At 39.9% G+C, this 13,362-nt stretch overlaps 1 protein-coding gene across 1 annotated transcript; it reads right to left on the bottom strand.

The window, feature by feature from the left end:
* Positions 1 to 113: 113 nt before the first annotated feature.
* On the bottom strand, positions 114 to 10,634 carry RB195_007150 (uncharacterized protein; the record flags this gene model as incomplete). Its single annotated transcript, XM_064180629.1, has 28 exons — positions 114 to 314; positions 384 to 460; positions 514 to 694; positions 1,695 to 1,929; positions 1,985 to 2,068; positions 2,288 to 2,465; positions 2,710 to 2,818; positions 3,210 to 3,275; positions 3,340 to 3,480; positions 3,630 to 3,796; positions 4,580 to 4,716; positions 4,771 to 4,877; positions 4,977 to 5,144; positions 5,211 to 5,292; positions 5,419 to 5,517; positions 5,581 to 5,672; positions 5,875 to 5,961; positions 6,021 to 6,191; positions 6,274 to 6,384; positions 6,439 to 6,583; positions 7,573 to 7,755; positions 7,816 to 7,955; positions 8,316 to 8,419; positions 8,506 to 8,631; positions 8,722 to 8,826; positions 8,900 to 9,068; positions 9,124 to 9,311; positions 10,589 to 10,634. The coding sequence occupies 28 exons, from the start codon at positions 10,632 to 10,634 to the stop codon at positions 114 to 116; spliced, it is 3,699 nt and encodes a 1,232-aa protein (XP_064037486.1).
* Positions 10,635 to 13,362: the final 2,728 nt, after the last annotated feature.

The raw sequence follows: 13,362 nt of genomic DNA, 5'->3' as shown, positions 1-13,362 counted from the left end.
ACATTTTGGATTTTGGTACTTTTTAGATTGACAATAAATAAATTACACTCGAACAACAGCATTGACCCCTATACAAAAAAGAAAGAAGTGACGCGGCCTCCTTTACTTAAATATTATTTCTGAAGTGTTGAAATTCGAAGTCCGATTACATCCTTGCCAATTTCCGCAACTTGACATACATCGCATACTGTTCCTTCGAGACCAACAGAAAACGAAGCTCCGCAGAACGGACATCTACACTGAGGTTTTCCACGATACAATGGCACAAAATTACGGGAACATACAACGAACGGATTGTGTTCATCGTATGCAAGCTAAAAAAAAAACCATTATCACAGAAAACTTAGTAAATTACTGAAGATGAAAAGAGATATGATAATTACCTGGTTAGGATCTTTATTGTCTTGTTCAGCTGCAGCTAACACCTTCCTAATCTGCGCAGCAACATCCGGTTTAGGGCCTGAAATATTTGTGAAAATTGCGAACAGAGTTTTCAATATACGAACAACTAACCGAGTTCGAGAAGACGCTTGCACATAGAAGCACAAGTTCGCATTTGTTTCAGTTTGAAGAAAGCATTTATAGCTGTCCTTAGCGTGAGAATTCGATGGATCGGTTGCAGCTCAGAATGCGTGAAATACGCAAGCATTTCGGCATTCCTTTTCAGCTCGGCAGGAGAAGTTTTTGGGATTTCCTAGGGCAAATTTGTTAATAAATTGTACGGCGGTGGGGAAACTAAAAGCTATAATATTGTCAAAACGAAATGAAGCATAAGGGTAGCATAGCGTAGCATACTCGAATGATTATTATGGTGAAAACATGAAACAAACAAGTAATAGTAATTAATAATAATGGAAGTATGCTCCTAAATTTTTACTTATTTCAAAAGGAAGAAAAACTTGTAGTAATAAAGTTAAGCGAAATTCATGCATATGCCGAGAAAGAACCTCCTAGAATTTCCCGACTTTTTCCTAATTTTTTCTAGAAAACCCCACTAGCCTATGCATAAACTCAGTATAAAGTCCTAGCCTTGAATAAGATAGCAACCATTTACAGCTGAACTAGATTCCTGTAGTGAATGAGAACTGAGGTGAAACGGAAAAACAGATCCTTTGCTAAACTACACATGTATTAGTTATTATGGGAATATTTTATCTAGAACATGTCCTCTCCGTCCATACTCCACAAATTGATTGTTGGGAAGTTTTTCCGCAATTTTTACGTCAACACCGAACTTTCCCCTCTCCTGAAGTGTAGCCACTTCAAACCCTTGTTTGGTTCACTCTCTTTTAACAACTCAAGAAATTTCACCTTGGCAAAACTACCATCTTAACAAACTAGCATTGAAACAAAAAACGTCAAAACAAACATGAAAACACAGTCCTGTCCATTTCACAAGCAAAATTAGAAAGGAATCAAACTTTTTTCTAACTTCTTATTATAGAAAATTCAGTGCATAAAAGACATCTCTAATTTTTCTACATTCATATAAAGCTTGCTGCCTTCGTTGACCGTACTTATAAATCGACTCCTATTTTAGGAAAAATAGGAGTCGATTGAAACTTCAGCTAGTGAAGCAAGAACTGAATACTAATTTCGAAAACTAGCTTTAATTTCTAATTAATCAAACTCCTTCTACTACAGAACTTACAAATCAATTCAGTAATCGTTTGTGAACTATAAGGAATCAATACCTTTCTTGCACATTCCATGAGTAGGCCAACTAGGTAGTTTCTGCATATTTCCACCAACTGCTCTGCTTCTGCAACTTCTTGTTTGGAGTTGACAACCAACATCGGGACAGAGAGGAGAATTTTGCGGAGCTTTTCAATGGCATCAGCGAACTTTCCAGCTGTTGTCAAATGGTAGCACCCTTGCAACTTTGAAGCCAAGTCCGCCAAAGTGACAGCGACGGCAGGCAAACCACTTCTGGGAAGAAGAAAGAATCAACCGTGTAAGCTTAATCAAAACATAACCTACTCACTTTCCAGACGCCTCTTGCCAGTTTCGCAGTGGATAACCGAATAAAACTTTGGTGTTAGGGAGCGCACTGAAGGATACCCGCGAGCTAAAAAAGGTAGATTAATATGTGGAATGTTCGTTTAGGTGAGGTGAGGCACAGGGATATAGGATTCACTGTTATACTCCTCCAGTATGTATTTCTAAAATGAGAGAATCTGTCGAATTCCCAAGGATTTTGAAAACATAGCTTTCTAGTAGTAATTCGTCATAACAATCTTCAAAATTCATATGAATTGATAACTTTATAAAAGACAAAGGAAATAACCTCGCATAAGTTGACATGAAAATCTCCTTGAATGGTTCCCTGCTCACAACACCAAGTTGATCGTGAAGAAGACGAAGGGCAGATTCAAATGAACCAGCGGCCACATGATCAGCGACAAGACGGCTGTTCGCAGGCCAGTGAGTCGTTGGTGGCTGTCCACGATTAGGTACAACCACATCTTCAAGAAAAAATTCAGGGGTTTGGAAACTTAAGAAAATGTATAAGAATATGACAAGAGGATCCAAAAACTTATAGATGGGAAATTTTCTAGCATGAAATAAAACATTCAAATATTCAAAATGGTACTCTAGATATGTGCTGTGAAATTTTACACGAGAAATTGGCACTGAACATCAGGTTGCAAGGAGGTGAAAACTGTCGTTAGCTAAGGAAAAGTTTATTGCATATTCAGTAAAACAAACCTTCGTTTCCTATGGAAGTTGGAACGTCAGGAATTGCCAAATCGTCTTCGACATCCCAACCTTCTTCTCCATCATCAGCTGTGCCAGCAAGAACGTCGTCATCGTCGACCTAAGGAAAAAAAATTCCCCTTGTGCCAGGTTGTAAATGCCACTCGTCAAAAGTTTAGAGAGTCATCAAATTTCTTCCTCTTGTCAGATGGACATAGCACATCAAAATTTAAACAAGATAATGTCGAGATAATTTGTAGGTGTTAAAACAAAGCCTATAGCCAAAGAAAAAAGGCAAATAGTTGTGTTGTTAGGACACTGTGCAAAACAAGTTTAGTGCCAGTTCGTAATTCGTACTTCGCATAACAAAAGTGAGGTTGTTTACATAATAATTATGCAAAATCTATTAATTTCATCTCGACGCACGAAAGAATGTATGTAAATGTATCCGAATGTACAACAAGCAACTGCGGTATGCAAACATATAGGAAGAAAATATTCGATGAACTAACCTCAATTTGCCCATCTTCACCAACGAGATAATCTCCTTCTTCTCCCCAAGCACCTCCTTCATCCATCTAAATAGTAGTGATTAAGTAAGTTCCTCTTCTTCCGGTAAATGCTCGAATAATCAACTCTCACGTCAGCGTCGTCCGCGACAGCAAATGCAGCTGCAGCAGGCTTCTGCGAAACTCCTGCTCCAGGCGCTTTGCTGGGTGGAACAAGTCCAAGAAATTCGAAGGGACCACGAGCAGTTGACAGCAGTGGCCAATTTTCTTCCAGCTAAACAGTGTATCTCAAATACCCGAAATTTTCAGAAAGAGATATGAATAAGGCTACTCGAAGCTACAATAATTTCGCCTAGTACATCAAACGTATGAACTCCTAGAAATAAGTGTGAATGTGTAACTAAAATATGGCATAGTTCATACCTTGCAAATTGGAGGTGGTGGAACTAGAAGTTTGGCATTGGGATCAATAGGCGGAATAGGTTGCCCCTTTGACTCAAGTTCGGATTTGAGCATGTCTGCTTCTTCTTCATATCCATGAGTGGCCGCGGTCAGGTAAGCCAGTGAAGTTTGACCAACTCCCTTGAGCACTGTAAAGTTAAACTGTTTAAATTGAAATATCACATGAGTTACTAGATTCATCCGCTTAGAGACGAACGCAGTGCCACTTTCTTCTAGATCTGGATCCTGAGCGAAAGAGAAGCAGAATAGTTTACCACAGTACTAGACGATCGCTGCGCGCAGAGCAACCGGATTTGTGTTAAAGCTTTCCGCCAGGTTCCAGGTAAACTGACTTCCAGGTAACTTCCTGGTAATCACAATTTTCTTATTCACAAATGAGTACTAGTAGTGACTTTCTTTGAGTTGTCAAAAGTTTCCAACTTTCGTCATGCAATTTCAATGCAGCCTCACTTTCATGCTTTGCTTGCTTAACTAGTTCTGACAGTTGTTCCTCTTATTTTCTCTTTTGCTGATATTATTATCGTCTTTCAAAAACAAATGATTCCATGACTAGTTTCCATGACTAGTAGGAATAGTTAGGGAACTTCGTTGTTGCAGACACCAAAAAACGCTTCTACAAAACTATAACACCAGAAAGAAAGTCAAAAAGATCAAGAAAAAGCCAGAAACAATTATAAAGAAAGTGAAGACTATCTGGAAGGAACCGCTGGGTGATCAAAATCATCATTAAGACACGAGCGGTTAAACCACTTGACCATTTTCTAACAATACGTGCCTAGTCGTACAAAGGAGTGCAAGATTCCTCTAATTCTTCCAAAATCCAATTAGACTTTTGGATCCCGCACGCAAACACATCAAAGAAAAAAAACACAAGCACCATACAAAAAACATATAAATGTTAGTTTTATTACCTTTAATCCTCTCTTCGATGTCTCCAAGGTAAAGTGCAGTCTGATAATGACCATGAGCGTCATTTCTCATCTGCGCAATCTTCATCATTTTAGAAAGTTTTTCCGTATTACCAGTAACCAAATAGAGGAAGGATAGTCTGAAATAGCAGATTTCCAATGAAAAATACCTCAAGTATTAGAGATTAACACACTTTTCAAAGTTCTTTGTGCGTTGATATGCCATTTCAACAACTTGATGGTTTCCTTGGATGAGGGCAGCCTCACCAAGTGCCTCCCAGATTGCTTTATCATCGCAAATCTGCAAACGGTAAATATCCCATTATTCTTGAAAAAAAGTCAGAATGAGCTCCTCTCAGCAGTATATAAAAGTAACCACAACTGTTGCAGTGCAACGAACCTTTGCAGCTTCCAAAGCAACGTCAAGGTTTCCACATTCTAACGCGAGCCCGAATCGAGTACGCTCGTCTTTTACAAAATGCAGAGCAATTTCTGGATAGCCTTTCTTTTCCAGATAGCTGATGATCGACTGGCCAACTAGTGTCGAGTTCTTCACCATATTCAGAACCTAAACCAAGACATTTTAGGTCGATCAAATTCTGGAGTGAGGAAACAACCAAGTCTATCGAAATACCTCATCAATACGTCTATTGATGAGCGCAAGTTTGAAGCGATATTCAGTGGGATCGATAGGAACTTCCACAGGTGTCGCCTCCCTAGAAGCAAATACACCAATTAATGGTATTTTTGAGCCCGGGGAAAATTAACGAAATTCAGCAACGTAGGCCGTAAAATGAAATAAAACAAAGAGGTGGCAAAACATTTGTGAAACCATCGCTCACCTATTTAAACAATATAAGACAGTACCACGTACGGCAAGGATATATAGAGGGAGGTCCAATGTGCGAACAATCCCACAGTCTCCAGCAGTAAGTGCGTATCTAAAATGACAGAAAACAAAATCGAAAAAGAAACAAGAAAAGAGCGAAAAAACCAAATCCTACTTGATATGATTACTGGTCGTGTAAAGGAAGATGCCATCTTCATCCCATGCACCGCTCTTTACGCGAGTAGACTCTTGTTGGGTACATAAGACCTTAAAGAACCAATAAGTATCTGTACAAGGAAAGAAATGCATGAAAACAAGGTTCAAAAGAGCAATCAGAGAAAGTTTCTTGGCTCTTTCAAATTCTTGCCTCCCCAGCAACAAGGGCTGGTAGGAAAATCACGCAAATCAAAAACGCTTTGGTTATTTAATCAAACGGCGTCAGAACCGATCAATAGAATGAATCACGCACCTCCAGCTTGCGGTTGATCAGTGTCAGAGTGTGTTTAGAAAGCAGAGCGGCGTATTCCATGTTTTTCGACCAGATGACGTACCTGACCTAAAAAGATACAATGGTCAAAAAAGATCTCAACTACTGGTTTACAAAAATGAGTATACCTTGCTAGCCTTCACATGTGCCATAACTCTCTTCTGCTGTACATCAAACAATTGCAAACCCTCATCATTCCTAAGCAGAAGAACTCCAGTTCCCGCGTAGAAGAGATCATCAATGGGGATGTTCATTTCCACTTTGCGCACTTCTTTATTGGAAAGATCGCGAAGAGAAATCTGGAAAACACAAAAGAGAAACGTCCTGAAGAACAACACTCTGTGATCAACAACAATGGAGAATACTTTATTTCATACAAACCTGTTGGTTCTTATCAAGCACTGCATATCGGTTACGCGCGACCCAAACAGCAGCAATTCCAGGCGAGCGATTTACTGGCGCTTCCGTGTTACCATCTGCATCCTTGGGGACCTAGAAAAAGAGCTTCAGATGACTGAAGAGGTAAGTTAGTAAGTAGGAACGCACTCTGTAAATGTCGTAGAAACACTGCTCCTTGTTGTGTGATCGGCTCGTAAGAAGGAATGCATTCTCGGCAGGATTGTACGAAAGCGCATAGTAAGGTTGCATGAAGGCAGCAGCCGCACGCAGTTTGCACATTGCTTGATCCTTGCTGAAAAAATATGGCACCATATGAAGCAACTGAAGTACTGGATCTGTCTTTACTCTAAGTAGAAATGCTCATAATTCCGCTTAGAATTTTACCACGAGAGAGACAAACCCCCAAAACAACGAGCTACGCGTTTTCCATCAACTATCAAATGGTGGATCTGGCCTTCCAATTAAATACAAGGCTGCCAGCAGAGTTGAAAGGGTCTGGCGCTCGGCGACTTGTAGCGCATTAAACGTTCAACAAACTTAACAAATAGCTTTTTTTTGAAAAATTAGTAGCTTAGTAAACTAGTAGCAAGAGATAACACGAGAGTGAAGGAAATAAGGAAACCTCGAAGCAACCGCAAACTTGAAAGTAAATGTGGTAACATTAAAACATTACTGAGCTGGAGGAAATGCAACAATTGTTAGGAAATTTATAAATACTCAGAATTAGAATGCGATTGGCCTTAGTTGTGTTTCTGCTAACTTTAAATATATGAAAATAAAAACAAGGCGAGAAGATAATGAAACGACGAGCAATCTATAATATAGTAAACATGAGAACCACATATGATTATATTTTTAAAATCACTAAATACAATAGCACAACAATATAATAAGTAACTATAAAAGGAGTACTGCTAAGCAAATTGAGCAAATTTTTAGCGCTGGAGTCTAAATGGGAGGTTGGGATTATAGAAACTGTATACGAGAGAAGGTAGTTTTCATAAGTAAGAGCGAAAGCTTTGGAGAGCGGTTTTTTAATAGATCCAATGGAAATTCATGCAAAAATTATATTATCGTTAGCGCATTCTATGAAATCGGGCATAATCACGATATAAAAAGTTACATTATCATTAGCGTCATCATTCTATAAGATCAAGCAAAATTTCCCATTAATATTTATTTCCTATATTAATATTTGCTGTTATCCTCCTCAGCACGTAATATATAAAGAATTAACAGGAATTGATCTACCCGACATAGGAAGAAATCTAAAAACCTTACTTGGTCGTGAGGTCAAGGCGCCGAAGTTGCTTATCCTTGACATAGAATGCAAGATTTTCATTGATACAATATGCTGGGCGTTCTCGTTGGATTTTGAAGACAATCATCCCATTATCATGACCGGCTGCAAACATGTTAAGGTTCGGATGAGCTGAGAGCACCCAGAATCGCTCATTCTCATGCCTAAAAGTTATCTGGTGAATTTAAGAGGTCTCCAGTTGTATAGCAAAAACTTAAACTTACCGGAATACATGGAGACTAGTTCTCTTTTGCATATCCCAAACGCGAATTGACTTATCCTCAGAATTGGAAAGAATGAGTTCAGCGTTGGGATGGAAAAGAACAGATGAAACGTTGTTGTAGTGACCGCGGCAACTGTCAACCTAAACGGCTGTTTCTAGACATGAACACCAGAAAAATATGATCAACCTCAGACAAGAACTTTGTGCGAAATATTTAATTTCTTGGAAGAGAAAGCTTAGCAACTTGTTCAAAGAATCCAAGGGCAGACAAGAGAGCTGTGATATTAAACTTTTTCCAGCGCATAACTTGATATGACATTTTGAATTCGAGAAAACTCCTCTGGCATTTACAGCTCTACAGGATAGCCATTTTCAAGGATGGGCGTCTCCTGTGTGTATATGAACAAAACAGAGTTTTTATTTGCAAGAAAACTTGAAAGAAAAAACCTCATTATCAATATCAAAACATAACTATACGTCTTTTCAATGAAAAATGCCCACCTCCCATGCCTTAGACTCATTATACCTCCACATCTTTACTTGTCGATCATCAGATCCCGACACAAGAATAGGCATGGTGTGGTGGAACGCCACCCAGTTTACTCCTGAAAAAAAATTATATACCTGCTACAGAATTTGCATTTGCCTATACATATCAAACGGAAGTTACGATCGAAGATAAACACTTTACCTCGATCGTGACCTTCCAAAACATGCTTGACAACTACATCAGGTTGGCCAAAAAGATCGGCTTGCGACTGTGGACCAGTTCCCGACCTAGGCGGAGCGCCTCCTCCACCGGGCATTTGTTTCTTTCCTACAAAAGAAAAACCGCATTGAACCGTTCTGATAAACAGGTAACAGACGAAATAGACTAAGAATAAGACTGGGCGGAAAGATAACGAACTTAGACCAGAAATGTCCCATATGCGAACGGTTTGATCCAGAGAAGCAGATGCGACAAGATCATCAGAAGGATGGAACTGTGCACACATCACATAGTGATTATGCCCTAACATTTGAGTAATCAATTACAATTCTTATAATCGCAATAATTAGGAGAGATAAGAGCGTAAGGAACCGACCTGTAAGAATCGCAATTGAATTTCGCGATTGCCAATTCCATATGCGGACTGTTTGATCATCCGAGGATGAAATAATCCAAGGATATTTGTGATGGAAGAAAGTAGAGCGAATATAATCAAGGTGGCCAAGAAGGGTGAATATGCAACGACGCTGTTTGTAATTCCAGACCTATCAAATATTTTTCGTTATTGAAAGCTTTGAAAGACAACTTGGTTAGGTTCACCTTTATTTTGTAGTCATCTCCTCCGGAAACAAAAATTGGTTGGTCTTGATGAAAACAGATCCCTCTAACAGGACCATCATGCTCATCGAATTTATCGAGAAGAACACACATTCGATAGTCCCACAGTTGAATGACACCACTGTGAAGTGACGCAAGAACCCATGGTCTCGTCGGGTGGAAAGAAATACCTTAAATTCTCACTTAAAAATAGTAAGCGAAGAATTATATCCCAGTATAACTTAAATTAGATCACTGTTCGAATGCGACTAATTAGGACCAAAAATGGGTGAAAACTTTGAATAACATGAGTCAGATAGTGATAAGAGATGAAATAGTGGAGAAAAGTATGCACTGATCCAATGAATTTTAGATTTTGTCCAAAAAGAGTGGGGTTGATCAGCTTTCATACATGCTAAGCACGTAAAAAAACCAGAACTATTAACCCACTGGTTAAGTCTAAGTGCAGTTTCATCCTAGGAAATAACAGTAACTATCATTTATCACATGTATTCGTTTAGTTGGGACTCTGCCATGTTCAGTCGCTGTTAAATAAGGCTTCGAAATAGTTGAAAAGGCCGAATTGTTGCCCATGGATAGAGATCGATAATGATTTTGATCATTCATAAAACTCTCCTGTTCTTGGTGGTATCGATCGCATTGTTTACATTTTGATAATTGTCATCTAATGAAAATTTAAGGTCATCCGATGAAAATTCCTGCGATATTGGAATCAGTTCCTATTTCCTTGCATAATTTCCTGTAGTCATCCACCGCACGAAAATTGGGATGGTAGATTGCATGATTCATGCTATCATCGCTCTATTCCTTTGTTTGAAAAAAGAGTAGAAGAAAAGATGACCGTAAAAAAGATCTTCTGAAAGTAACGTTCTAGAGCCCAAAAAATGTCATTCAAATCTTAACCAGAATTGCTCCACATCTTCCAGAATATCTTCGTATCATGCTAATACCACGTACTTTCTCGGAGGACCCCAAAACTGGGTAATCATATTCAGTGATTCGTTTCTCAGAATCAACTCATATCTTTCGAAAGAAAAACCGGTATAATGTGATAAATCAAGGGATGGAAAACACTCAATTGCTTAATTTTGACTGTTTCTCTGGCACCTTTAGGGGTTTCTAACAAAAAGAAATCGAGGGAGTGACTGTAGGATGAAAACACGTGAGAAGACATGGAAAAATCTGTAATATAGATTAACATATAACACATATAGATTATAACCTGAGGAAGAAAAAAGCGTCCCAAGACATCCTGGGAAATATTTTATCTAACCAGTGGATTAAATTTCTTATAATTACATTTATAGAGGTTTTCGTACGTGTCTTGCCCCTCGACAAGTGGTTTGGCCACATAAATATATGGTCAACGCATGTAAAAAAGCACAGAGTAATCGTAGATAGCATATAACATAACATATCCTAGAGAGATAACCCAGAATAACCCCACCTTTAACTCTCGCCGATTTCGATTCGAATTTGATCAGCAACGACATCTCGCAGAATGTCGTGCCCTATTATTCCACCTAGAATACAGGAAAATGGTGAAACAGCAAACGATCACAACCACATCAAGTTGAAAAACACAGAAACTGAAGCAGAACAGCAGAAGAAGTACTGTATCGACTCGTATCTCATCCATCCATCATGGTGTAATTGTATGGATCCTTCAAAAATGCGAAAGAAGAGAAAGAAACAAGAATGGAAGTGATCAGAATGAATGTTGGGAAGAGCAACGTTGGCAGTGCTTAGCTACCGTACTCTAAGGACCGTCAGAGGGGCGCACGCTTAGCCGCACACGTTGACTAGAGCACAGTAGACGAAACACAAATTGGTGCAATATTTATTTATTGCGCAACACGAACGCGTAGAGACAAATCACTCCGGGAAACAGGTGATCATTAGATGACGCATAGGGCTGACAGGAAGTGGGTTCAACAACGAAAGCCCTGAGGAGATAAGTGATGGATGACCTGAAGGAAGGAATATTCTAACATTTTTCTATAAGAGTAAGACGAGGATATTGCTAGAAAGTGAGGTTGAACAGCAAGTACACGACGAACGAGGAACATGCTTATTCTCATTTTGTTATTTGTCTTATTATTGTTTTATTTTTTCATTACTATTTATTTATTATTTCACAATTATTTTATATTTTATTATTTTTCTATGGTCTTCTTCTTCGGTCATATCTCATTATTCTACTATTCCTACTTCTAGTTCTTCATTTTTGCCGTTCTTGATCGGCATTATAATGCCTTGAGAGCTTCATTTTTCGTGGCCATCCTACGAATAGCTGGCATAGCCGGATCAAAACGACCTGAAGTTTGGTGCAGTTGCGTAAGCGGCTGTGCGGGAAGCGGTGCGGTTAAGCGCAGTGGTTACGATTGAGGGGGACCCTTGCTAACACCACTCATCGCCATAGTTCGCGATGGTCCCGTCTGGATCTCAACCGCTAAGTCCACTGCGCCGTTTCGAGCGCAGCCACCTACGCAACTGCACCGTGCTTCATGTGGCTTTGACCCTACTACACCATACGTATACCCGTGACAAAACCATCCAAAATTTTCTTTAGGTAATTTTCCATTTGTTTATTACATGATGCTGTGTACATGCACACGGAAAATTGCAAAATTGATGGTATAGTAGGGTCAAAACGACATGAAGCACGGTGCAGTTGCGTACGCGGCTTCTCTCGAGGCGATGCGGTGGAGCGTAGCGGTTAGAAACGTAGTGGAACCCTTGCTGGCACCACCTATACCTCCACCGCTCCCGTTTCGAGCGGAAATCCACCGTGCTTCATCGTCGTTTTGACCCGACTATAATACAGCGTTCTTAGGTTGAGATTTTATGCAGTTGCCTAAGAGATTTCGAATGAATACACAAGTTTGTTAAATATTTCATCATTGTCATACTCCCACAAATCAGTTATTTCATTTCCCGTTGTAAAGACTTTATTGTGAAGAATTCATCTAAAGAATAATTAATGAGTCCTCTCCGTTGATCGAATACTTCGCGAAGCACCAACACGTTCGATTTCGATTCAGAAGCGTGGAGTGATATGGGCCGGCTGTACAATGATCCATGAAAGCTAGCAGATGTATCAGACCGGTATCCTTTTCCTTGCAGCCAAATCTGGCACCAAATTGTCAACGTTACTAGGACGGCATGCTTAGTTTCCCAGGGATGAGGTGTCAAAGTAACGACGGAGCAGATGTTCAGGAATCTTCTACCATTCCGGCACACCAGCTCGGGGGAACTATTTCGAAAACACAATCGTAATATCCTAACCACAGAACATCCAAGAAAGGGCTATTCGTTTCAGGACTCACGGGAAATTCGAAGTTTCCATGAAAAAAAATGCACTTTTGATACGTTCTGAAAGCTGTTCAGAAAGCACCAAAAGTACATGTTTTCCAAGCAAAACGAAAAGGCCTGGGAGTTTATTTCTAAAACGAGGCCGAGAAAGCTCTAACTGGCTTTTTCACGCGAAATAGTTGTTGTTTGCAGCCAATCTCTGCGTCCTCTTCATTCTGAGTCAAATCCTTGAGGTTTTTGTTCGCTGTGTTTCCTCGATCTTATCAATTAAGAACAGTTATGACCTGCGCTTTAATTTTGACTCAAAACATTTTGATGATCAATGAGGGAATAATTTGTTGAAAACCCCCTTAGGTATGTTCGTTTTTAAGGCACTTGTGACTGCATACAGTATTCTGATTCTGCAAGCGCATCACACGTTTTGAATTTTCCACCTTGTCCTATAGTTCGCTTAAATCGACGTGAAACTCGGCGTGATTGCGTAAGCGGGCGTGCTCGAAGGTGGCGCGTAGCGGCTGGAATCGGGGAGGGATCGTTGCTAGCACCGCTCGCCGTTGCAGCAGCCTCTCAGTTGCCAGCTCCACCGTATCGGTTCAATCGCAGCCGCTTACGCAACTGCACTGAGCTTCGTGACTATACCGCTGCCGCACGAAGATTCTTCCAATCAACTCCGGCTTCGGCCACAACAAGTGCCATTGTCGAAAAACCTACCTTCCCTATCAGTCCCTAATCTTTTTGGAACCTTACCTTAATATTGCCCATCTCTTGAGATCCTCTTCACTGGAGTGGAACGAAAATGAACTGAAATCTAAAAGCTATGCGCGCTGCTGAGAAAGAAACCATTGGAGGTGACGTCTAGTATCTATTGTGTTGAGATGTCGGGAGCGAAGGGAGACTGTGCCTGAA

The sequence above is a fragment of the Necator americanus genome, chromosome I, assembly GCF_031761385.1.
Source record: "Necator americanus strain Aroian chromosome I, whole genome shotgun sequence".
Taxonomy (NCBI): domain Eukaryota; kingdom Metazoa; phylum Nematoda; class Chromadorea; order Rhabditida; family Ancylostomatidae; genus Necator; species Necator americanus.
Note: the sequence above shows the minus strand (reverse complement) of the source record. Positions and strands in the feature narration are given on the sequence as shown.